We start from the raw sequence: 26,342 nt of genomic DNA, 5'->3' as shown, positions 1-26,342 counted from the left end.
CCAATCTTTCCTCATAGCTAAAATTCTCCAGTCCAGGCAACATCCTCGTAAATCTCCTCTGTACCCTCTCCAGTGCAATCACATATTTCCTGTAATGTGGTGACCAGAACTGTACGCAGTACTGTTGCGGTGACCTAACTAGTGCGTTATACAGTTCAAGCATAACCTCCCTGCTCTTGTATTATTTGCCCCGGCCAATAAAGGCACGGCTCCTGAATGCCTTCTTAAGCACCCTATCTGCCTGTCCTGCTACTTTCAGGGATCTGTGGACATGCACTCCAAGGTCCCCCTGTTCCTCTACACTTCAGTGTCCCACCATTTATTGTGTAATATTATTGTGTGGGATCAAAGGTCACAATTGTAGTATAATGTACCTCCTTATTCTTGTGTACATACTGATAAACATTCCCAGGTTCATCCCAGCTTATTTGTAGAGTAATTAAAGCAAATGGGGTAAGGGTGGAAACTCGGCATCACTGCAGACTGTGTAAAGATCGGGTTTGCTCGGCACTTACTTCAAGTCAACCTTACCGCAAATTGGCTGTGTGCCAGGAAGAGAGAGCTATATATTTATATACAGCACTAGGACCCCAGGGGAAACCGCCTCTCTCCATCTCGTTTACACCCTTCACGGTTTCAGCTCGGCATCGCACTGCCAGCCAGTCCTCCGAGGCGCGTTGTCAGGAAATGGGACTCTAATCAAACACTTCCAGCGAATATTTACAGCGACAGCCGAACAGGCAGCAGGAAAACCAGCGGGGGGCCAGCCCGCAGTCTCGGCGGTTGTGGTTGCAAAAAGGCGAAAATTTCGTTTAAAAAAAATTGCAAGGACTTCAACTTTAAAAACTTGGCTCAGGAGTTTTATCAACTTTCCAAGCGTGCGGCCAACAGAACTGATGAGTTTGTGACAACATTTTGGAAGATTCCAAATCGAAATTTATTGATCGCGGGCACAAAATTTTGGGATTTCAAAAAATAATCTGAGAATTTAATTTTTTTTAAAAACTTTGAATGATACTTTTTTTTTCCCCATTGAAGAAATATCTGGTGGGTTCTTCTTCTGTGGCTATGCTGGGCTGCTCGGAGCTGGTGGCCCGGCCAGTCCGCAGGACAGCCTGGCTGGTCAGCACCTTGTCCCATCACTTCGGCCCGGAGAGTGGCCAAGTGGACAACGAGATCGTGGTCCTGGCCACCGGTGTCGACCAGTATCTGCAGGAGATCTTCCACCATCTCAACTACGAGGGGGACGGGCTGATCTCGGGGGAGGACTTTCGGCTGCTCTGCTCGGTGCTGGATCTGCTGGACCCCGGCGAGGAAGGTCAGCCGCTGGTGGCCGAGCTGCCCGAGGTGGTCAACTTCAGGCAGTTCCACGCCCGGCTGTGCGAGCACTTCCACCAGCGGTCCGAGCGCAACCCCGAGCGCCTGCCGGTGGGCAAGGAGACGGAGCACATCGAGAGGCAGATCAGGCTGAGATGCCCCCGCAGGAGGAGGAGGAAGAAGTGCGTCTCGTTCGACCTCTCCAAGGGTTGGGTGGGGAGCCAAGGTCCCGGTCATGGCGCAGAGCTATGCCGGAGGTCCAACTCCATCCTCAAGCGGGAACACAAGACCCCTTGCCCCAACTCGCTGGAGTTGGAGAACGCCAGTCTGAGGGAGCTAGTGGAAGATCTCAGGGGTGCTCTGCAGGGAAGCGATGCTCGGTGCTTGGCTCTGCAAGTGGGCTTGCAGAAGGTCTACACCGGGAGCGGGCTGGACCCCCAGAGCTGGACGAAGACCAAGAAGAAGGAGGAGAGGGAGAGGGTAGCCGTGGCCGGGGAGCTCAAGCAGACCTGCAGAGGGTTCAAGAGCCTGGTCCGGGAGCTGGAGTTGGTCAGGTCCTCCAGGGATGGACAGATCGACGAGGCCATGCGCTTCAACCAGGAGCTGGAGGAGGAACTGAGGGAAGCCCATGGATTGCTGGTGCAGTGGGAACAGTCCATCGCGGCACTCAAAGCTGGCAATGCCCAGATCAGGAAGAAAGCAGAGCGTGCCAGCACAGCTCTCCTGGGAGCTCTGGAGAAAGTCAAAGAGCTGGAAAGCCAAGCAAAGCAGGTCCCCGAGTTACAGAGCAGAGTACAGGAGCTGGAGCGATACAGGTCAGTGATGTGTGGGATGGAAACAGTTCAAACACACAAACTTACATTATACATTACAAAAATGATGAATTATGAAAATAATCATATCCATTCATGAATTTTTGCCTTTAGGAGAAAAATACTTGCATTTATATAGCGCCATTTACGACCACTGGACGTTCCAAAGCGCTTTACAGCCAATGAAGTACTTTTTGAAATGTAGTCACTGTTGTAATGTGGGAGACGCGACAGCCAATTCGCGCACAGCAAGCTCCCACCAACAGCACTGTGATCATGACCAGATAATCATCTTTTAGTGATACTAATTGAGGGATAAATATTGGCCAGGACACTGGGGAGAACTCACTCCCCTGTTCTTCTTCGAAATAGTGTCGTGGGATCTTTTACATCCACCTGAGAGAGCAGACGGGGGGCCTGGAGCAAGTAGCTGGTTTTATACACACACACCACACACGAGTCGTATATGGACTTTAAAATGATGGGGTTTGGTTGGAAATCCAGCCCAGACTGTTGGGATGAAAGTTTTGGCAATAAAGATTCAAAATATCTATTTGGTTTGAATCATCTGCAGCCAGCCCCATCTGCTTCTACCTGCGATGACAGACAACAGCCAGGGGCATGGAAAGGGATCCGCTATGTCTCTGCAGGCACCAGAGGGCAGAGTTCTCGCTTTTGAGATTTCTAGTGCAGGTGTGCTAAAGTATAACGCGGTTATGATTCACTGAAAGGAAGGTCCAGGAGAAATGCCCCTTTAAAATTCATGCTCGGGATGGGAGGGTGGGAGGCTCGCTGACAAGACCGACATTTATTGACCATCTCAAGTTGCTGGAGAAAGTGGTGGTGGGCCTTCTGACTGAACCGCTAAAGTCCGCGTGGTGAAGGTGCCTCCCCTCAGTGCGGGAGTTCCAGGATTTTGACCCAGGACGACGAAGGAACGGCGATCGATGCGCAAGTCGAGATGGTGTGTGACTTGGGAGGGAAAGCTGGATATGGACCTGCTGCCCTGGTCCTTCCAGTTGGGGGCAGTTTGGGAGGTGCTACAGTGCATCCTGCAGGCTAGGACACACTGCAGCCACGGCATGCCCATGGTGCAGGGCGTGGAGGTTTAAATCTATCTGCTGTGTTTGCTGACCATGTGGGAAATTGCAGGTAGAATCCCATCGCTTGCTGGAACATGGCACAGAGCCTTGAAATGCCAACTGTGCCATCTTTCTGAATACCAGCTGTGTCATCGCTCTGCCCGAGAGACGGCAATGATTAAAGTGGCTGTTTTGTTTCCAGTCTCTGGTTCCCACTGATTCCTTCATTTAAATAGGCAATCGCCGACTGTGAATCTAATGTTTATATTCCTTGTAAATGTAGATTCTGCCAGGATTGATGGGCACGTTCCCATCTGAATACTGATCACTGCCAAGACTTTATGATTGTGTGTGAACTTAGACCTACTTAGACCTCCAAGGCAGACATTCACCCTTGTTAGCTAGATGAACCTTCACCAACTACTGCTCCTTAAAGGCAAAAGGCTCATTTGACAGACTAACCTCTCAACCATTGATCCGTACACCAGTGGCTTTGTTTTTAGTCCCTTTTCCATCTACACACAGAGGTTTCTGAGACAGGTGTGTGTATACAGTGCATCTCGTATTCTTATCCGAGCAAATAGAGTTTGGAGCACTGGATCGTACTGCTGGCTAGACCAGACATTGACAAATATTGTACCTTAAGTCCTGAGATTACATTCTAGTGTTTGAACACCACAGCTCAGTGTACCTATAAACGAATATTGAGCACTGGCTAGTGTTGTAACGTGTACAAACTTTACTAAGTAATCTTTGCTTGACTGCTTTTGCAGTGCTAAGATCCATACTATTGAGTTTGTGTCATGTTCAGGACCAAGGAGTATTTGATTCTTCTTGCCTGAAGGCATGTTTCCTTATTATTGACTCAATAGTACCCTTCTTGTTTATTTAAAGGGCGGAAGGGAATAACAACGCTCGTTAAAAGCAATGCATTTTATTACTTGTACAAGTGCCGTCTTCTCCCGAAAATAACAGGAAAGGGAGAGTACAGGAACAGTACATAGTGCGATCTTGTATTAACGGGCCAACACTTAAAAGGTAGAGAACACAATGAATTGGATATGAATTTGTTTGCTAGTATTTGCTCAGTATAATTTCAAAGGCAGTTAGTCTCTGCTCATATCTGTGTTCCTACTCCATCCGATTCCCACGACAACTTGCATTTATATAGCACCTTTCATGTAGTAAAACGTCCTAAGATGTTTCACAGGAAAATTATAAGACAGAAATCAGATCATGATCCATTTTTATTGCATGGTGTGTAATAAAATAATGCAATATTTATTATGATTAATATATATTGTAAGATACATGATCTTTCAATTTATACTTGTCGTGTAATTGTCAACATATAATGCTACAACTAGGTTTGGTACACAGGGGACGGTAGCATAGTGGTTATGTTACTGTACTAGTAATCCAGAGGGTTGGACTAATGATCTGAAGTATAGGGGTTCAAATCTCACCATGGCAGTTGTGGAATTTAAATTTAGTTCATTAAATTAATCTGGAATAAAAAGCTAGTAATGATGACCATGGAACGACTGGATTGTCATAAAAACCCATCTGGTTCATTAATGTCCATTAGGGCAGGAACCCTGCTGTCCTTATGCATATATGTGACTCCAGACTCCAGACAATGTGGTTGACTCGTAACTCTGAAATGGCTTAACAAGCCAATTGTTTCAAGGCGGTGGCTCACCTCCACCACCTTCGAGGACAATTAGGAAGGGGCAATAAATGCTGGTCTTACCAACGATGCTCACATCCTATGACTGAATTTAAAAAAAATGAATGAGCAGGAGAACCTCACACACAAATTCACTCCGATGGAGTGGGGAGGAGAGAAGTTCAGTGCAGTGAAATGGAATGAAGTTAAATTGATAAAAGAAAAGAGCTTGCATTTATATAGTGCGTTTTACAACATCCCAATTAAATCACTATTGAAGTGTAGTTACTGTTGTAATATAGGAAACGCAACAGCCAAATTGCACACAGCAAAGCCTCACAAACAGCAATGTGATAATGCCCAGATAATCTGTTTTATTAGTGACATCATGTTGAGGGATAAAGTGTAATGGAGAGGAGCATAACAGAATGGGATGAATTGAGTGAAGTGGGGTGTGGAAAGTCTGCGGCAGATAGAAAGGGGCTCATTTTCAGTCAGTCAAAATTATGATCCATCTTATGGACAAATCAGCTGATAAAATTGTCATGATTTCTTCATAACCGCATGAACAATCACTGTGCCCACAGTGAGATCATGTTTTGTTTTTAAGATGAATGAAGTGGTTTGGACTTGCCGAGTGTTTTGCAACAGGTTTTGCTGCCATCAGCTGTCGCCAAACTGTTGTTTATTAGAGTGAAACCACAGCAACCTATAACACTTCATTAGGGGAACATAGATCATTTGCTCAGTCAGCACAATCAGACAGCCGAGATACACAATAGATACGCAAGTGTATTGCTCACTTCACAAGGCAATAGCGATGGAATCAAAATGAAATATTTTCCTCCAGTCTCCACGAGGGAGCGATGAGAGAAAATAGCTACGCTATTGGGTAATCAGAGTCATTGGCACGAGAACACACAATTATTGTTTATTGACATCTCTGGCCGTGTGTGACATTATGTCAGTGAAATAATTCCTACATAGACAAAGGAATATTATTGTTCTGAGGATACCTGGGCGGTACATATATATGCAAGTAAAAGAAAAACTTACATTTATATAGCACTTTTTACAACCTCTGGACATCTCAAAGCACTTTACAGCCAAAGAAATACTTTGAGTGTAGTCACTATTGTAATGTGGGAAACGCGGCAGCCAATTTGCACACAGCAAGCTCCCACAAACAGCAATGTGATAATGACCAGATAAACTGTTTTCGTTATGATTGAGGGATAAATATTGGTCAGGCACCGGGGATAATTTCCCTGTTCTTCTTCAAAATAGGATATTTTATGTCCACCCGAGAAGGCAGACAGGACCTCGGTTTAATGTCTTGTCTGTAAGACAGCACAGTGCTCCTTCAGCACTGTACTGGAGTGTCAGCCTAGATTTATGTGCTCAAATCCCTGGGGTGGGATGTTGAACCCACAACCTTCTGACTCAGGAAGTGAGCATGCTACCCACTGAGCCACAGCTAATACCCAGCCCAAAGCTGCTCCTGGAGTGGTGAAGAACTATGTAAATGAGCTGGCCCAGGAAAGTTGCAAATAGTTTCCGAAGCACCCAGTTTCTTTACACAGAAGGTAGTCAATAGTTGGAACAGTTTGCAGGAAGAGTGGTTAAGATCAGGAATCATTTAAGAGGCAGCTAGAAGCTATAGTAGGAAGACATAAGGCGTGGTATTTTCAAAGGATGAGTTCATTGGGGTGAAGAGCCTTCTTCATCATCCTAACTTATCTTAAAATCTTGCAAACTAAACACAAATGCCCTAATGTGTGTATGTGTACTGGAGCAATTCAGTTCAGGACATGGTATATATCTTGCCGGAATGGTAATGTGCAAATTATTTACAACTTTCCTGGGCCAGCTCATTTGCATAATTCTTCACAGCTCCAGGTACAGATTTGTGCTGGAGCAGGGAACAGAAAGTTGTGGCGTTTGTGAAAATTAAAGAGAGTGCGGATAATTAAAGGGTAGTTGCAAAATAGGAGGACTTAAATGGTAACTCAACCCATTGGTAATCATTCCTGATGCTGAAAGAGGAGAACTGGAAAAGGGACTAGCAAAAAATGAAGGGAACAGACAAACAATATGCAGGCATGAGTCTGAAAGCAAGTGATGGATCAGCCCAGCACCTGATCCCTGTTTGGGGGCAGCCGGAGCGGAAGTGACACTGTCTGAGGTGGCTGCAGGGAGGGCGAGCCCCATTATCAAAGGTCAGCATTGCAGCGGGGCTGGGAAGAGGTGGAAGCACACTGGAGGATACAGCGGACCCTTACGGACACTGGTTATAGAAAGAAAGACTTGCATTTATATAGCGCCTTTCATGACCACCTGACGCCAAGATAGACGAAGGCACAAGTACCCATGCAGATCCTGAAATAATGCGGGAAACATGACTAACCTCCAGACCATCCGTATCCGCATGATGTAAATGAAGAGATGAATGAGACAGTTAGTATGAACAGAAGACCTCACCAACCATCCAAACCCCACATCCCTCTCCCACCTTTTGACAGTTCCCTATCACACTTCCTGGGTGTTTCATCAAAAAGTGAAGCGATTACTGTGCAGATTGCAGAAAGAAAGACTTGGATTTATATAGCGCCTTTCTTGACCACCGGACATCACAAAGCGCTTTACAGCCAATGAAGTACTTGAGTGTAGTCACTGCTGTAATTTGGGAAACGCGGTAGCCAATTTGCTCACAAGCAAGCTCCCACAAACAGCAATGTGATAATGAGCAGATAATCTGTTTTTTTTGTTATGTTGATTGAGGGATAACTATTGGCCAGGACACTCGGGATAACTTCCCTGCTCTTCTTCGAAATAGTGCCATGGGATCTTTTACATCCACCTAAGCGAGCTGATGTGGTCTCAGTTTAACATCGCATCTGAAGGATGACACCTCCGACAGTGCAGCGCTCCCTCAGCACTGCACTTCAGTGTCAGCCCAGATTTGCGAAGGCTCAAATCCTTGGAGTGAGACTTGAACCCACAACCTTCTGACTCTGAGGCGAGAGGCTATACCAGATCTTGCTGCAGGTTTCCTTGCAATAGATGGTACAAGCTCTGCATGGTGTCTCTCTGCTGACCCAGATTCTGTGAAGACCATCGCCCCCCCCACTCCCCGGTTGTTGTAAGCTAGATGCAACAATGTCTGCCAATGTAGTTGGTGGATGTGGCCAATTAAGCCAAGCTGGCAAATGGATCATTCTGGCACATGTTCTGTCAAGTACATAAGAACATAAGAAATAGGAGCAGGAGGCAGCCATACCGCTCTTCGGGCCTGCTCCGCCATTTAATACGATCATGGCTGATCCGATCATGGACTCAGGTCCACTTCCGTGCCCGCTCCCCATAACCCCTTATCGGTAAGAAACTGTCCATTTCGGTCTTAAATTTAGTCAATGTCCCAGCTTCCACAACTCTCTCAGGCAGCGAATTCCACAGATTTACAACCATCTGAGAGAAGAACTTTCTCCTCATCTCAGTTTTAAATGAGTGGCCTCTTATTCTAAGATTATGCCCTATAGTTCTAGTCTCTCCCATCAGTGGAAACATCCTCTCTGCATCCATCTTGCCAAGCCCCCTCATAATCTTATACGTTTTCATAAGATCACCTCTCATTCTTCTGAATTCCAATGAGTAGAGGCCCAACCTACTCAACCTTTCCTCATAAGTCAACCCCTTCATCCCCGGAATCAACCTAGTGAACCTTCTCTGAACTGCCTCCAAAGCAAGTATATCCTTTCGTAAATATGGAAACCAAAACTGCACGCAGTATTCCAGGTGTGGCCTCACCAATACCCTGTATAACTAATATAATTGAAAGAAAAAAATTTGCAAGGCTACGAGGAAAGGGCGGCGGAGTGGGACTAGCTGAGGTGCTCTTGCAGAGAGCTGGCACAGGCTCGACGGGCCGAATGGCTTCCTTCTGTCCTGTAACCATTTTATGAAAGCACAACAGAACATGATTGGAGTGATTCCAAAGGACTGTGCAGCATTACAGTTTGAAAAATATCTACGCCATTGGGTGTGAAGTCACAAACTATGGATCGGAACCTCTGAACGCTTTAATCTTCAGTGACATGTGCACCACTGTTCATTGATGCAGATGTGAGGGTACAGGCAGATGGACGTAGAATACCTCTGCCTCTTCCTCTCCAAAAAGCTCGTCAGATATGGGGATTAATTGGGAAATCCGTTGGTTCTATAAATGGGAGCTGTTAGGATCAGTAATGGTGATCAGGATCAGTAATAATGACCATAAAAGAAACGGATTGTCGTAAAAACCCACCTGGTTCATTAATGTCCTTTATAGAAAGAAATCTGACATCCTTACCCGGTCTGACCTATATATGTGATTCCAGACCCAGTGTCATGTTGTTGACTCTTAATTGCCCTCTCCCACTCAATTGTAATCAAGAAAGTGGCTCACCACCACCACCAACTACTCGAGGGCAATTAGGGATGGGCAATAAATGCTGACCTCGTCAGCGACGCCCACATCCCATGAACGAATAGAAATAATACTGACACATGCCTTCATTTGTTTTTAAAATGAAGATCGCAAGAGGGTCAAGGCAAAAAGGCCCCAACCTCGCTGAACCACTCTCAGCTCTTCCAGAAATATTGCGGCTCTAACCAGAGCAACGGGAGTCCCTCCCACCAACAAGCACGGGGATCACCGACTGGGAAAGCAGAATGCTCCTCAGAAAGCAGGGAATATTGCAGCTGGCAGGATGGACACCCTTCCTGTAATCAAGGTAATGTCAATTTTTGAGGAAAAAAAACCTGCCGTCAGATAAAATGATTGAAAAGGTATTGATTCCATTTTTAAGTGCACAATACAACAGCGATTTGTGGAGATCATCGCAGTCATTCAGTTGAACGAGTTGTAACAGGAGCCATGAGGACCATTAACAGCACCGAAACAGGCCATTCGGCCCAACATGCTCCACATGATCCTCCTCCCACACTATCAGAATATCCTTCTGTTCCCTTCTCCCTCTCCTACTTATCTCGCTTTCGCTTAAATGCATCCATGCTTTTTGACTCAACTACTCCCTGTGGTAGCGAGTTCCACATTCTGCTCACTCTCTGGGTAAAGTAGTATCTCCTGAATTCCTTATTGGATTTATTAGTAACTACCTTATATTTAGGACCCCTAGTTTTGGAGCCCTCACCCACAAGGACCAGTGACCCAATCCACCTAGTTGATACAATAACAGGGCAAAAGGGCATTGTTTCTACAAGTGACACTTGATATTTATAAACATATTTTGTCCAACTTAATTATTTCTGTTCATTAATGCTGTATGTATTGTTTTAGTAGATGTGCTCAAGTGTTCTCTGGAGGATTCCCTTTAACCTTGTGTTATTCATGACTGGGTTAATCCTGGACAAGGTTGCTTCCTAAGTTAAACTATTGTACTAGGATGAAAATATATACGAACTCAGGAGATTCAATTAATGGATAGAAACATGCACTGTAAACCTGCAATTTCCTTACCCGTGCCCCATGCAAGTGCCATTCTTCACTGGGAATGCTGGATTGCAGAATCCCCCAGTTACATCAACTGCATTATCACACCAGGAGAGTGATGTCCAGTGCCAAACAAGCTAGGTCCTCTGGGAGATCCTCATAAAATATAACGGATCCAAATTGCCTTGATTTTTCCTTCTCAGTAATTTTCTCTGCTAATTTCTCCTCTTAGTCTTCAACGCCAAGGTGTTCTCTCTGTTCACAGTTGCCAATTGCCCTCTGGTACAATAGTCACGTGACCGTTAGTTATACAGAAGCCTGGAGTGTGTGTCTTGGCAGGCTATTCATCATGAGTTTTATCACATGAAACAATTGTGGCCTCATTTGACAACCAGGTGTGCACACACCTCTTGCAGGGATGATTAAGTAATTATATTATTACATTCAGCACAAACCGGGGATTGAATCTGCGACCTTATCCAGAGGGCTCAGCTACTCATTGAACAATTTTGGGGGATTACAAAGCTCAGATAGAAACATAGAAACATAGAAAATAGGTGCAGGAGTAGGCCATTCGGCCCTTCAAGCCTGCACCACCATTCAATAAGATCATGGCTGATCATTCATCCCAGTACCCCTTTCCTGCTTTCTCTCCATACCCCTTGATCCCTTTAGCCGTAAGGGCCATATCTAACTCCCTCTTGAATATATCCAATGAACTGGCATCAACAACTCCCTGCGGTACAGAATTCCACAGGTTAACAACTCTCTGAGTGAAGAAGTTTCTCCTCATCTCAGTCCTAAATGGCTTACCCTTTATCCTTAGACTGTGTCCCCTGGTTCTGGACTTCCCCAACATCGGGAACATTCTTCCTGCATCTAACCTGTCTAGTCCCGTCAGAATTTTATACGTTTCTATGAGATCCCCTCTCATTCTTCTAAACTCCAGTGAATACAGGCCCAGTCGATCCAGTCTCTCCTCATATGTCAGTCCTGCATCCCGGGAATCAGTCTGGTGAACCTTCGCTGCACTCCCTCAATAGCAAGAACGTCCTTCCTCAGATTAGGAGACCAAAACTGAACACAATATTCCAGGTGAAGCCTCACCAAGGCCCTGTACAAATGTAGTAAGACATCCCTGCTCCTATACTCAAATCCTCTAGCTATGAAGGCCAACATACCATTTGCCTTCTTCACCGCCTGCTGTACCTACGTGCCAACTTTCAATGACTGATGTACCATGACACCTAGGTCTCCTTGCACCTCCCCTTTTCCTAATCTGTCACCATTCAGATAATATTCTGCCTTCGTGTTTTTGCCACAAAAGTGGATAACCTCACATTTATCCACATTATACTGCACCTGCCATGTATTTGCCCACTCAGCTAACCTGTCCAAGTCACCCTGCAGCCTCTTAGCATCTTCCTCACAGCTCACACCGCCACCCAGATTAGTGTCATCTGCAAACTTGGAGAAATTACACTCAATTCCTTCATCTAAATCATTAATGTATATTGTAAATAGCTGGGGTCCTAGCACTAAGCCCTGCGGCACCCCACTAGTCACTGCCTGCCATTCTGAAAAGGACCCATTTATCCCGACTCTGCTTCCTGTCTGCCAACCAGTTCTCTATCCACATCAGTACATTACCCGCAATACCATGTGCTTTAATTTTGCACATCAATCTCTTGTGTGGGACATTGTCAAAAGCTTTTTGAAAGTCCAAATACACCACATCCACTGGTTTTTCCTTGTCCACTCTCCTAGTTACATCCTCAAAAAATTCTAGAAGATTTGTCAAGCATGATTTCCCTTTCATAAATCCATGCTGTCTTGGACTGACCCTGTCACTGCTTTCCAAATGCGCTGCTATTTCATCCTTAATAATTGATTCCAACAGTTTCCCCACTACTGATGTCAGGCTAACCGGTCTATAATTACCCGTTTTCTCTCCCTCCTTTTTAAAAAAGTGGTGTTACATTAACTACCCTCCAGTCCATAGTAACTGATCCAGATTCGATAGACTGTTGGAAAATGATCACCAATGCATCTACTATTTCTAGGGCCACTTCCTTAAGTACTCTGGGATGCAGACTATCAGGCCCTGGGGATTTATCGGCCTTCAATCCCATCAATTTCCCCAACACAGTTTCACACCTAATAAGGATTTCCTTCAGTTCCTCCTGCTCACTAGACCCTCAGTCCCCTAGTATTTCCGGAAGGTTATTTGTGTCTTCCTTCGTGAAGACAGAACCGAAGTATTTGTTCAACTGATCTGCCATTTCGTTGTTCCCCATTATAAATTCACCTGATTCTGACTGCAAGGGACCGACGTTTGTCTTCACTAATCTTTTTCTCTTTACATATCTATAGAAGCTTTTGCAGTCAGTTTTTATGTTCCCAGCAAGCTTCCTCTCATACTCTATTTCCCCCCTCCTAATTAAACCCTTTGTCCTCCTCTGCTGAATTCTAAATTTCTCCAGTCCTCAGGTTTGCTGCTTTTTCTGGTCAATTTATATGCCTCTTCCTTGGATTTAACACTATCCTTAATTTCCCTTGTTAGCCACGTTTGAGCCACCTTTCCCGTTTTATTTTTACTCCAGAAAGGGATGTACAATTGTTGAAGTTCATCCATGTGATCTTTAAATGTTTCCCATTGCATATCCATCGTCAACCCTTTAAGTATCGTTCGCCAGTCTATTCTAGCCAATTCACGTCTCATACCATCGAAGTTACCTTTCCTTAAGTTCAGGACCCTCGTCTATGAATTAACTGTGTCACTCTCCATCTTAATAAAGAATTCTACCATATTATGGTCACTCTTCCCCAAGGGGCTTCGCACAACAAGATTGCTAATTTGTCTTTTCTCATTACACATCACCCAGTCTAGGATGGCCAGCCCTCTAGTTGATTCCTCGACATATTGGTCTAGAAAACCATCCCTAATACACTCCAGGAAATCCTCCTCTACCGTATTGCTACCAGTTTAGTTAGCCCAATCTATATGTAGATTAAAGTCGCCCATGATAACTGCTGTACCTTTGTTGCACGCATTCCTAATTTCTTGTTTGATGCTGTCCCCAACCTCACTACTACTGTTTGGTGGTCTGTACACTACTCCCACCAGCGTTTTCTGCCCTTTGGTATTCCGCAGCTCTACCCATACCGATTCCACATCATACAAGCTAATGTCCTTTCTTACTATTGCATTAATTTCCTCTTTAACCAGCAACGTTACCCTACCTCCTTTTCCTTTCTGTCTATCTGAATAAATGTTGTTACCATTCAGCCAGTCTGCTACTTATTTCTTCTTTGAGGGAGGGAGGGAGAGGGGGAAGGGTGGGAGGGTTAGTGGAGAGTTCCATCACAAGGGAACAAATTAACAAAATCAAGTCACTGGCCAGTTGAATAATGCCTCTTTATTGACTCACCACAGAACGCCAACACCACCAGTTGTGGAACTGTGTGTACCTGACAATATAAAATTATAGAAATATACAACACAGAAAGAGGCCATTCGGCCCATTGTGTCTGTGCCAGCCGACCAAGAGCTATCCAGCCTAATCCCACTTTCCAGCTCTTGGTCCGTAGCCCTATAAGGTCACGGAATTTCAACTGCACATCCAAGTATTGTTTAAATGTGACGAGTTCCAGATCCCGACAACCCTCTGGGTGAAAACCATTCTCCTCAACTCCCCTCTAATCCTTCTACCCATTACTTTAAATCTGGTTATTGACCCCTCTGCTAAAGGGAATTAGGTCATTACTATCCACTCTATCTAGCTCCACCCCCCAACCCCACCCCCGCCCCCTTTATACATCTCAATTAAGTTTAAGATGATATAATTTTAGCTGGAAGTTATCAGGTCTTGCACTTTATTCACCTGGATGAGATTGTATCAGAACCAGCCGATTGATGTTATGACAGAATCCGCCAGGATAGGATATGTAGCAGCTACTGGACCAGCTGTTAAAGTTTGAACAGGATAAGGGGTCACCCATTTAGAACGGAGATGAGGAGAAATTTTTTCTGAGGGTCGTAAATTTGTGGTATTCTCTGCCCCAGAGAGCTGTGGAAGCTGTGTCATTGAATATATTTAAGGTGGAGATAGACAGATTTTTGAGCGATAAGGGAGGAAGGGTTATGGGAGCGGACAGGGAGGTGGACCCGAATCCATGATCGGATCAGCCATGATCTTATTGAATGGCGGAGCAGACTCAAGGGGCCAAATGGCCTACTCCTGCTCCTATTTCTGATGGTCTTATAATCAGCCAGTGTAGGATGTGTAGCAGCTGCAGGACCAGCTGTTGAAGTCTGTACAGGATATAAATGGTCAAGTCTGATTCGACATCAGACAGCACCTGCTCTAACCCGTTTCTCCCCGCAGAGGAGGAGCGTTTACTGAGAACAGTTGAGGGACGAGCTGCATTGGACGAGGAGGAAGAGAGCTGTGCCGAGGAACAGTGCGGTCAGATGATGGAAGTGAACAGAGAGAGCTACAGTGGAGAAGGGTGAGTAAGGTTCTCACCAATATATCCAGGAAAAACACTAGTCAGCCTCCTTCTATGCTAACATTTGAATTTCAGAGAATTTGAGTGAAACAATTTTGAATGAAGAGGACAAGAACTATTTTGAAGTTAGCATCAGGAAGATTGGAATGTACAGGGACCAGAAGATCACTTGCAGCCCAGCCCGCATGTAGTGGGTGGAGAGGTTCACTTTAGCGCTTTAAAAGCAGTCTTTTACCCACTGCATGTGTCAGCTGTGGCTCAGTGGCTCGCACACTTGCCTCGGAGTCAGAAGGTTGTGGGTTCAAGTCCCACTCCAGGAACTTGAGCACATAAATCTAGGCTGACACTGTAGTGTTGAGGGAGCGCTGCACTGTTGGAGATGCTGTCTTTTCGATGAGACATTAAACCGAGGCCCCGTCAGCCCTCTCGTGTGGATGTAAAAGATCCCATGCCACTATTTCAAAGAAGAGCAGGGGAGTTATCCCCGGTGTCCTGGCCAATATTTATCCCCCAATCAACATAACAAAAAAACGAGATGATCTGGTCATTATCACATTGCTGCTTGTGGGAGCTTGCTGTGCGCAAATTTGCTGCTGCGTTTCACATACTGCAACAGTGACTACACTCCAAAAGTACTTCATTGGCTGTAAAGCGCTTTGAGACATCTGGTGGTCGTGAAAGGCGCTATATAAATGCAAGTCTTTCTTTTACTCTGGGTTTATTTTGTGGAGTACTAATTTGGAATTATCAAGGCACATCTCAACCAAACAGAAATGTGTTTTTCTGCAGTTGAAGACCATCTGACTGAAAGGAGAGCTGCCTGAAAAGTACTTGATGCCAGAGAGCGTGAAGTTTCCACATCGGTCAGCTCATATTTAAAAGCACCCCAGGACATTTCTCTCAGGGGGTATTGCACTCCAGCCATGACTTTGTGCTCTCCAGCCCACAATTTTCCATCCATTAGAATGAATGGGGACCACAGAAGAGGACAACCATGACCTACGGGTCTTGTGTTGACTTTGCTGCTTGTTGTGCACGCTTAAATAACTGACAAACTGAGCCAGGAGAAAAGTAACTTAACTGTGCTTTTATACAACCCAAAATGGTGTCGCCAAACCAGCATGAGTACAGCAAATGTGAATAGCTCCCGCAGGGTCCGAATGCCTGTCCAGTGAGCTGTAACAAATAAATAGAGAATGAACACAACATTGCTCAACCTGTGTGAAGACGCGACCTGACCCGAGTAACACTCCCTCCCCCTGGGGATTCTCGCCCCGTTCTGCTTCACTGTCAGGCCAGGCTTCAGGCAATGCTTACACCGAGATAGTTTCCCCATAGTAACGTGTTGGCGGCAGTGAACCTTGCATGCCCCCCCAGTGCTTATTGGGCTGCGCACGATTTTGTTAGGCGTCACTGAAGGGAGAGGTTCCTCACCCGCCTGCACGCGCTCGGACCATTACCCTGCAGCATTGGTGCAGTTGTAAAGGTATTTATTTATTTTCTTATCTATGAAGAAGTTAGTGGAGGACTAACATGGCAGTAAGAATGAAAATAATTAGGATCAAAATTTCAGAGATAAAGAAGGAATAATCGCTGGGAAATGACGGCAAATTCAAACTGGTGATATCTGCAAATTCTTTGATAGGGTGAGATGAAGTAAGGTGGGAGGAGGTTCATGAGGAGCATAAACACTGACATGGACCCATTGGGCCTGTGTTTGTGCACCCTTCGTTTCTCCCCACCAGGATTTTGTTCTAGATACTTAGGGGGCGAAATTGCCCCCTTTTTAGAGGCCCGTGGGGCGGAAGAAAACTTTTGCCCAGGGGTGGGAGCGCTACTAGCTCCCAGGAAATTGCCCAGGAGTTTGCAGAAGAGTTTGTAGAGGAGCTGCCATGGCAGTGCTGCACCCTGCGGGTAGTGCCCCAGGCAGCCGCGCATCCAGCGAACGCGCGCACAGCAACCCTACATCGCTGCGCGCTGACCCCTTTCCACCCCACAGCGGAAATTGCCCCGTGGTCCGCGGGATTCACGTGAGTGGATGTCAACGCCAGCTTTGCGTTAAAGAGAAGGGCGCCAGCACCCCACGCCACTATCTTAGATGTTTTGCCAACTCTCCGGTCGGCTGCATTACCTGTGGTTCTGCGTGGCACAGGCCACCATCGTGCAGCCTGGCACTCCTGTTTTGGGTGCAGGCCCGGTCCCACACTGCCCTACAGAGCGCGCACCCTTAAGCGAAGGGGAGAGGCATTGAAGCACCTCAGCGCGACCTGGATGCTCCGCGTGGCGCTGTAGTACTCGCCCCAGTAGCGCCCCGGGTTCTGCCCCTAAAGGAAGTGGAGGACAATGTCGGAAAGTGTGAGGTCATCCACCTTGGGAAAATAAAACAGTAAAAGGGAATATTATTTGAATGGGGAGAAATTACAACATGCTGCGGTGCAGAGGGACCTGGGGGTCCTTGTGCATGAAACTCTTTTGAGTTTACCTGCAAAAACATAAACATTAAAACCATGCCACCCGACCTGGGTGACACAGCAGACATTTTCAAGGCTTTTTTTTTTTTTTTTGGTTTTTGGTTTTTTTTGGGGCGCTAAAATCAAATTTTTCCAGTGCCCCCTATAAAAGGGGAGGGGGACACTAAAAGCACCGGCAATGAAAACAAATTAAACTTTAAAACGTAAAATCAAATTAAAATTTGGTTGCCGGGCGTGATGATGCACTCCAGTCCCTCCGGTGCCCACCTCTCGCGGAAGGCCGCGAGCGTACCGGTGGACACCGCGTGCTCCATCTCCAAGGACACCCTGGACCGGATGTAAGAGCGGAAGAGAGGCAGGCAGTCAGGTTGAACGACCCCCTCGACCGCCCGCTGCCTGGACCGGCTGATGGCACCCTTGGCCGTGCCCAGGAGCAGTCCTACGAGGAGGCCCTCGGACCTACCCGCTCCCCTCCGCACAGGGTGCCCAAAGATCAGGAGAGTGGGACTGAAGTGCAGCCAGAATTTCAGGAGCAGCCCCTTCAAATAATGGAACAGGGGCTGCAACCTTGTGCACTCAATAAAAACATGGAACACGGACTCCTCCAGACCGCAGAAATTGCAGGCGGCCTGGGAGTCCATGAACCGGCTTAAAAATTTGTTGCACGGCACTGCTCCATGCACCACCCTCCAGGCCAAGTCCCCGATGAATAGTGGGAGGACCCCTGCGTAGAGTGCCCTCCATCGGGGAACCCCGCCTCCTCCGGACGGCAAGATGGTACGCCATGGCGTGTCCGGACGGCCGGCGAGGATGGCAAAGTTGAGGGTGTGCAGGAGCAGCCCGTACAGGAAACCCCTCCGCGCGGAACTGAAAGGCACGGAGGGGATTTCCCCGAGGCGGCTCAAGTTGTGAGGCGCCGGCCCCCGAGGGAGGTTCCGGGGTTTGGCGCCGATGAGGAATTCCGTCCGGACGGGGGTCAGTTCGGACGGGATCTCCCCACGTGCTTGAGCCTCCTCGATGCACCTAACGGAGTCAGGGCCCAGAGCTGTTTTTAGCGACTCGATGGCATCGGCCGCGTGGCGGACGTTGGCAGAATTTAGGCGCCGCGCCAGCGTGTCTGGCGCCATCCAGCCCGCTCCTCCGCCATCGAGCAGGTCCCTGACTCTGGTCACCTCACCAGCCACAGCCCTCTCTTCCGACCGCCACATGAAACCTCGGCCGTGGAGGTACGGATTCCCGAGCAGCGGCTCCTGCAGGACGGCCGCCACTCCAGCCGGCGGAGAGCTGCGCTTGGTGGAGACTTTGTTCCAGACCCTGATGAGTTCCCTGTAAAAGACAGGCAGCTCCCGGAGGGCGGTCCTGGCACCCCCCAAGTTCACAAACAGGAGCTGCGTGTCATAATTGAGGTCGCGCTGCTGGCGGAAGAAATACCTCGCCAGAGCGCACCACCTAGGAGGGGACTCGACGTAAAGGTATCTCTGCAGGGTCTGAAGACGGAAAGTCGCGAGCTGGGCGCTGACGCACACCAACGACTGACCGCCCTCCTCAAGCGGGAGACTCAAGACCGCGGCAGAGACCCAGTGCTTCCTGTTGTTCCAGAAGAAGTCCACCAGCTTCTTCTGTATCTTGGCGACAAACGCAGGGGGAGGGGTCAAAGTGACCAGCCGGTACCACAACATTGCGGCCACCAGCTGGTTTATGACTAGCGCTCGACCCCTATAGGACAGCACTCGGAGCAGTCCTGTCCAGCGCCCTAGGCGAGCGGCGACCTTGGCCTCCAGCTCCTGCCAGTTCGCCGGCCAGGCTCCCTCGTCGGGGCTAAGGTAGACTCCCAGATAGAGGAGATGGGTCGTGCTCCAGGCAAAAGGCCTGAGCTCCTCCGGCAGGGAGTCCACCCGCCACTGACCCACCAGGAGTCCGGAACATTTCTCCCAGTTGATCCTGGCGGAGGACGCGGCCGAGTAAATCTCCTGGCACTCACGCATCCTCCGCAGGTCAGCGGGATCCTCTACCGCGAGGAGCACGTCATCGGCGTAAGCCGAGAGGACGACCTCCACGCCCGGCCCTTGCAGAGCCAGTCCCGTCAACCTCGTCCGCAAGAGGCGCAGGAAAGGCTCCACGCAAACGGCGTATAACTGGCCGGACATGGGGCATCCCTGGCGCACCCCTCTCCTAAAGCGAAGGGGCGCCGTCAAGGACCCGTTAACCTTAATCAGACACTCCGCGGCGGCGTACAAAAGTCGGATCCGGGCGACGAAATGCGTCCCGAACCCGAAAGCGCGCAGAGTTCCGAGCAGATAGTCGTGATCCACCCTGTCGAACGCCTTCTCTTGGTCGAGGGATAGGAAGGCGACCGACAGACCAGCCTCCTGGGAACAATGGATGAGGTCCCGGACCAGATGGATGTTATCGTGGATTGTCCGGCCTGGGACCATGTAGGACTGGTCGGGGTGGATCATGTGGTCCAGCACGGCACCAAGGCGAGCAGACATCGCCCTGGCGAAGATTTTGTAGTCCGTGCTGAGGAGGGAGACCGGGCGCCAGTTCTTAAGGAGGCGGAGATCGCCCTTCTTAGGCAGCAGGACGATGACTGCCCTGCGCCAAGAGAGGGGCATCTCCCCGGTCGCCAGACTTTCCCCCAGGACCCGCGCGTAGTCGCCCCCCAGGACGTCCCAGAATGCCCTGTGGAACTCCACGGTCAGCCCGTCCAGCCCCGGGGATTTTCCCCTCGAGAGCCGGGCGAGGGCACCGGTCAGCTCCGCCAGGCTTAGCGGAGCTTCCAGATTTTCGGCGCCCTCCGGGCTGACCTTCGGCAGGTCCTCCCACAAAACTCTACGCGCTTCTTCGCTGGACGGATCCGGAGAGAACAGAGCCCCGTAATATTCACGGGTCCTGTTGTTGACGCCCTCCGGATCCGAGACGAGAGAGCCGTCGTCGGCCAGCAGCGTCAAGAGCTGCTTACGGACACTCTGCCTTTTTTCCAGCGAGTAGAAGAAGGGGGAGCCGCGGTCCAGATCCCGCAGGAACCGGATCCGCGACCTCACGAACGCGCCTCGGGACCCGACGAGCTGCAGGTCCTTCAGCGCGGCCTTCTTCGCTTCGTACACCGTCCGCAGGGCCGGGTCCTGGACGACTTGACCGAGACGGGCTTCCACGTCGAGCACCTCTTTTTCTAGGCGCCCGACTCTGGCCGCCCGCCTCTTGGTCGACCCCCTCGCGTACTCTTGACAGAAGACGCGGACGTGAGCCTTGCCCACGTCCCACCATAGCCTCAAGGAGGGGAAGCCCCCCTGCTTCCTTCTCCAGTCGGACCAGAATCGACGGAACGAGTCCTGGAACCGCACGTCCTCCAGCAGCCGGTTGTTAAAGTGCCAGTACGCGGACCCCGTCCTCGCGCGGAGCGAAGCGAGCTCCGCCCACACCAGGTGGTGGTCCGAACACGGCACCGGCCGCATGGAGGCCGCCGGGACGCAGGAAACGTACGCCCGAGACACGTAAAGGCGGTTGACTCTAGACCATCCAACTCCAGGCCTCACCCAAGTAAAGGCGCTGGAGTCGGGGTGGAGATTTCGCCAGACGTCCACCAAGTCGAAGGACCCGACCAGGTCCCTCAACTTCTCCATCGCCGTCATGCACTGCGGGGCACCGGAGCGGTCCCTCGCCTCGAGGGTGCAGTTAAAATCCCCCCCGAGGACAATGCAGTCGCCGACGTCGACGGAGCCAAGAAGAGCGGACACCTCTTCAAAAAAGCGCGTTTGCTGCGGGCCGGGCTGAGGGGCGTACACGTTCACGAGATGGAGCGGCACGTCCCCCAGGTGAACCGTTACGTGCAGCAAGCGGCCTGGCACGGGCTCCTCGACCCCCAAGATCTCCGGCTGAAAATGCGGGCCCAGCAAGATGGCCACCCCACTAGAAATGGCGGTGAGGTGGCTCATGCGGACCTCTCCTTGCCATTCCAGGAGCCACGTGGCTTCGTCTCCCGGAACGGTGTGGGTTTCTTGCAGGAAGCACACCGCATATTTCCCCTCCCGCAGGAGCGAAAAATTATCAAATCTACGGCGTGCCCCTCTGCCGCCGTTGATGTTGAGGCTGGCTATGGTTATCTTCATGGCAAAAGCATAGTGCAACCTCTACCTTAACCTATTATGGGGGAGGGAGCGGAGTCTTTTGTTGAACTCCGCTCCCTCCGCAGCCCAGCGAGGAGTCCCTCGAGCTCGCGCAGCTCAAGGTGTTGCGCCTTTGTCAAGGGCCCGCCCGCGGCCAAGGTTTTGACGGCGGCGCGGACGGACCCCTTGATCAGCTCTGGCTCGGACCATTTTTCCAGGGCCAGTCGGGCTTGGTTGCAGCGACCCCGGCTCTGGGCCAAAAAGTCCCGGAGTTCCTTTGCAGGAATGAGGATGGTCTCGGCGGCGGCCGCGAGCAGATCCACCGCCTCGCTGGCGGTGGTCTCTAGGTCTTCACCCGCGTCCCCCACCGAGTCCCCGTCCTCCTCCGGGAGGTGGCCGCCAGCAGCCGGCCCATCGACCGCACAAGGTACGGCAAATGAACCGGCCGCTCCAACCGGCCCTGGCTCTGCCCCGATCCCACCCCCAGGATCGTCGGCAGAGGAGTCCCCACTGGGCTCTTTTAAAAATGGTGCTGGGTCGGGAAATGACAGCGGAAGGGGTTCCCCCTCCGCCCCAGGAACCGGGGAACAAGGAGAGACCAGGCCATAGGAAATCCCAGGCTCTCCAAGTGCTCCAGCTCCACAGCAAGAGGCGAGGGTGGGTGTTCCTCCCCCCCCCCCCGCTGCTCCTTGTGCATGAATCCCAAAAAGTTAGTTTGCAGGTGCAGCAGGTAATCAGGAAGGCGAATGGAATGTTGGCCTTCATTGCGAGAGGGATGGAGTACAAAAGCAGGGAGGTCCTGCTGCAACTGTACAGGGTATTGGTGAGGCCGCACCTGGAGTACTGCGTGCAGTTTTGGTCACCTTACTTAAGGAAGGATATACTAGCTTTGGAGGGGGTACAGAGACGATTCACTAGGCTGATTCCGGAGATGAGGGGGTTACCTTATGGAGGATAGATTGAGTAGACTGAGTCTTTGCTCATTGGAGTTTAGAAGGATGATGTGTGATCTTATAGAAAATAATGAAAGGGATAGACAAGATAGAGGCGGAGAGGTTGTTTCCACTGGTCGAGGAGACTAGAACTAGGGGGCACAGCCTCAAAATACGGGGGAGCCAATTTAAAACTGAGTTGAGAAGGAATTTCTTCTCCCAGAGGGTTGTGAATCTGTGGAATTCTCTGCCCAAGGAAGCAGTTGAGGCTAGCTCATTGAATGTATTCAAGTCACAGATAGATAGATTTTTAACCAATAAGGGAATTAAGGGTTATGGGGAGCGGACGGGTAAGTGGAGCTGAGTCCACGGCCAGATCAGCCATGATCTTATTGAATGGCGGAGCAGGCTCAAGGGGCTAGATGGCCTACTCCTGTTCCTAATTCTTATGAGATTACGCTTCACTTCCTTTGAGGGTTGCTAAAGCCCAATTCAGTTGCGGGGGCACCTAACCCTAAACGCTGCACCGGGTGCAGGAAGTCCTGTCCCGAACAGGTTACCACCCCCAATCGGGGCGCTGGGGAATTTCGTCCCCTTATTTCCCAACATTTCTCCGCTGCGGTTCCACATGGGTTTCAGTCGTATCCCACTTTGCTTTAAACACTAGTCTGCAGTTTGCTGCTGTAAGACACGGCATTGCTTCATAAACAGTTTATAATGTTACACCGAGCTAATTAACTCCCCAGCCATCTTCTCCCAACTCCCTCTCAAACCACAATTGCAAGGTAGAGGCAGTAAATCTCAAGAAGCACTCTTGACACACGTGGTAAATATCTCCGACTTATCGGAAAATTACAACAATGCACTTGACAGAAGGAAAATTGTCGCATTTAAGAATACAAGAAATAGGAGCAGGAGTCGGCCACATGACCCCTCAGGTCTGCTCCGCCATTCAATATCATGGCTGATCTTCAACCTTAACTCCACTTTCTCGTCCTATCTTCATATCCCTCAGTTCCTCTGGAATCCAAAAACCTATCGATTTAAGCCTTGAATATATTCAACGACTGAGCATCCACAGACCTTTAAGGCAGAGAAGTCCAGAGATTCACAACCCTCAGAGTGAAGAAATTCATCGTCATCAGTCTTAAAAGGCTGGCCCCTTATCCTGAGACTATTTGTCACCGCCCATATTTGATGGCACCAATCAATAGCGCTCAACAGTTCAGGAACAAGATAAAGCCCCGCCCTCCTTCTCAGGTGGACGTAAAAGATCCCGCGGCGCTATTTCGAAGAGCAGGGGAGCTCTCCCTAGTGCTCTGTCCAATATTTATCCCTTAACCAACATCGCTAAAAACAGATTCAAAATTAAAGTACTGCGGATGCTGAAAATCTGAAATTGAAAGAGAAAATGCTGGAAATACTCAGCAGGTCAGGCAGCATCTGTGGAGAGAGAAAGAGAGTTAACGTTTCAGGTCAATGACTGAAACAGATTATCTGGGTATTATCACATTGCTGTTTGTGGGAGCTTGCTATGCGCAATTTGGCTGTTGTGTTTCTTGCATTATAGCGGTGGCTACACTTAAAAAAAAAAAAAAATTGGCTGTAAATCGCTTTGGGATGTCCTGAGATCCCATGAAAGGACGTGTGTGTGTGTGTGTGTGTGTAATATATATATATTTATATATATTAGAAAAAACATTGAGCCTACTTAACTCTGCATCGTTTCCTAGTGTTTATACAATCTCCTTGTTAATCCTTCGCTTACTATTAACTGCACTCCCATTAACAAGCATCAGCGGTGTGGGGATATTGATGGTTTGGCAGATTTACGAGGGTTGCTACCTTTCCTTGGGATTGATTTTAAATTCTCCTCCAATCCAATAGGTGCCACAGTACCATGTTACAAAGACTGCTGTCTCACAATTGCAGCTGTGCCAAGAAGAATGGTGCCATGGCCTCCCCCACAAGAGAAGGGGAACTCACAGCACAGCTAAAGAACACGGAGAAACGAGAGGCAGAGCTCCAGATGGAGATAGAGAAGGTATGGACAATGATCAAGAAACTCCGCCAAAGTAATGCAAATCCCAAAATTACAGATTTTTTTTTTTTTTACATTGGTCACTGTGATATATCCTTATGACATCACCAACACACTACAAGATGGCTCTCAACTCACAAACCATCATCATGTGACCTTGCCACATGACCCCATTATATTTACATCAGTAATTACAGTACTTCAGTGGTCCACTAGGGGAAGCTCTATTACAGTGATAAAATGTATTCACTTTTCCTTCTTACCCTCCTCCGCAAGAGTCAAAGTTTATGGGTAATTTTTCGGTCCCTGTTTCACTGGGATAGTGTCTATACTGTGGGAAATAACCTTGGCTTGTTACATGGTTCTTGAAAGCAAGTACTTTCTGTTATGTTCAGAATAACTCCACAAGACTGTATATTGTAAGCTCAAGCTGTTGTGACTTTGGTCTCTTTAATGTAACTCCAGAGTGCAGAAGCAGCATGGTAGACTGCCTTTTATACCTTCTTGCCCAGGGTGTGCAGGTGGCCCTTGGGTCTACATAATAAGAATTAGGAACAGGAGTAGGCCATCTAGCCCCTCGAGCCTGCTCCGCCATTCAAAAAGATCATGGCTGATCTGGCCGTGGACTCAGCTCCACTTACCCGCCCGCTCCCCATAACCCTTAATTCCCACAGGTGTGCTCCCTGGCGGCAAGTCTTACACATTGGTAAAGTTTACAGACATAACACTTTCAATTTAGCTTTTTTTTTAATAAAGTGTCATTGAATTTTCTGTAGTTTGAGTGCATTTGAAGCAATGTCTCTTAGCTCTCGAATTGAGCGTAGAAGATAAGATCTGGAAGTCACAATTCGAATGTTCAGAGGCACAGCATGATGCTTTGCTAACCAGGGTGCGTCATCAGGGCAGGATGCTGAAGAAAGACGCACTTGTGTTCATTTGTGGTGTTGTGTTCAATTCTGATCACCACAAAAAGAACGTACAAAGACAGAGGGTAGAGAGAACAGCGACGGAACTGATCCTAGCCTTAAAGCGAATGCGCGATGGAGAGAGAGACTAGAGAAACACAAGGCTGAATATTCCTCTTTGGCCGATCTACCCACTGGCGGACAGTTGGGGTGTGGATTTTCATCTGGTGCCGTGACCCCGACCCATTTTAATTGGTTGGGGGCCATTATTTGGGCAGGACAGGCTTGTCGCCATAAGGAGGGACTCCAACTGAATGAGGCCCCTTTTTCGAGATTCGAGAGTCTACAGGTTGAATAGAAGAGGAGGGAAAATAGTTGTCCTGCAGCGGGACATCTGCTGCACCTCCAGAAGGAACAGTGAAAGGGGCATAGAACCCAGAGGTTATTAATTTCAAAAAAGCCCCTATCCTGAGACTATATCCCCTGGTTCTAGACTCCCTAACTGGCAGACACAACCTCTTAGCCTCTACCCTGTCAATCCCCCTCAGAATCTTGAAGGTTTCAGTGAGATCCCCTCTCATTCCTCTAAACTCCAGAGAGTAAAGGCCCAATCTACTCAACAAAGTAGATTCAAGAAGGTGGCAACCACCACCGCCTCTTCATGGGCAACTAGCTATGGGCATTAACAGCGATTGCCGCATTCAAAGAATGAATAAAAAAACATTAGTAAAAATCAGAAAGATAGTGGATGCTTGAATGGGTGAGTTAGAGTAATAGAGATGTGGGCTTCAATAGGCTGAAGGTTATTTTTCATTTTGGATTTTATGATGGTGGTTGACTAGTTGCCTAGGCCCCAAGCTCTGGAACTCCCTGCATAACCTCTCCACCTCTCTTTCCTCCTTCAAGATGCTCCTTAAAACCTACCTCTCACCAAGCTTTTGGTCACCTGCGCTAATTTCTACACATGCAGCTTGGTGTCAAATTCTTTTATCTCATAATACTCC

The 26,342-nt window shown here is 48.6% G+C and overlaps 1 protein-coding gene across 1 annotated transcript in view; it reads left to right on the top strand.

Annotated features, from left to right (window-relative positions):
• Positions 1-1,068: 1,068 nt before the first annotated feature.
• Positions 1,069-26,342, top strand: part of LOC139228292 (EF-hand and coiled-coil domain-containing protein 1-like) — a 39,997-nt gene continuing 14,723 nt past the window's right edge. The window contains exons 1-4 of the mRNA XM_070859472.1: positions 1,069-2,132; positions 9,453-9,652; positions 14,760-14,883; positions 24,280-24,436. Of these exons, the coding sequence (XP_070715573.1) occupies positions 1,069-2,132; positions 9,453-9,652; positions 14,760-14,883; positions 24,280-24,436 (1,545 nt within the window). The remainder of the gene's footprint in view (positions 2,133-9,452; positions 9,653-14,759; positions 14,884-24,279; positions 24,437-26,342) is intronic.

The sequence above is a fragment of the Pristiophorus japonicus genome, chromosome 17, assembly GCF_044704955.1.
Source record: "Pristiophorus japonicus isolate sPriJap1 chromosome 17, sPriJap1.hap1, whole genome shotgun sequence".
Lineage (NCBI taxonomy): Eukaryota > Metazoa > Chordata > Chondrichthyes > Pristiophoridae > Pristiophorus > Pristiophorus japonicus.
The sequence above is the reverse complement of the archived record's forward strand: the minus strand, read 5'-3'. Positions and strand labels throughout refer to the sequence as shown.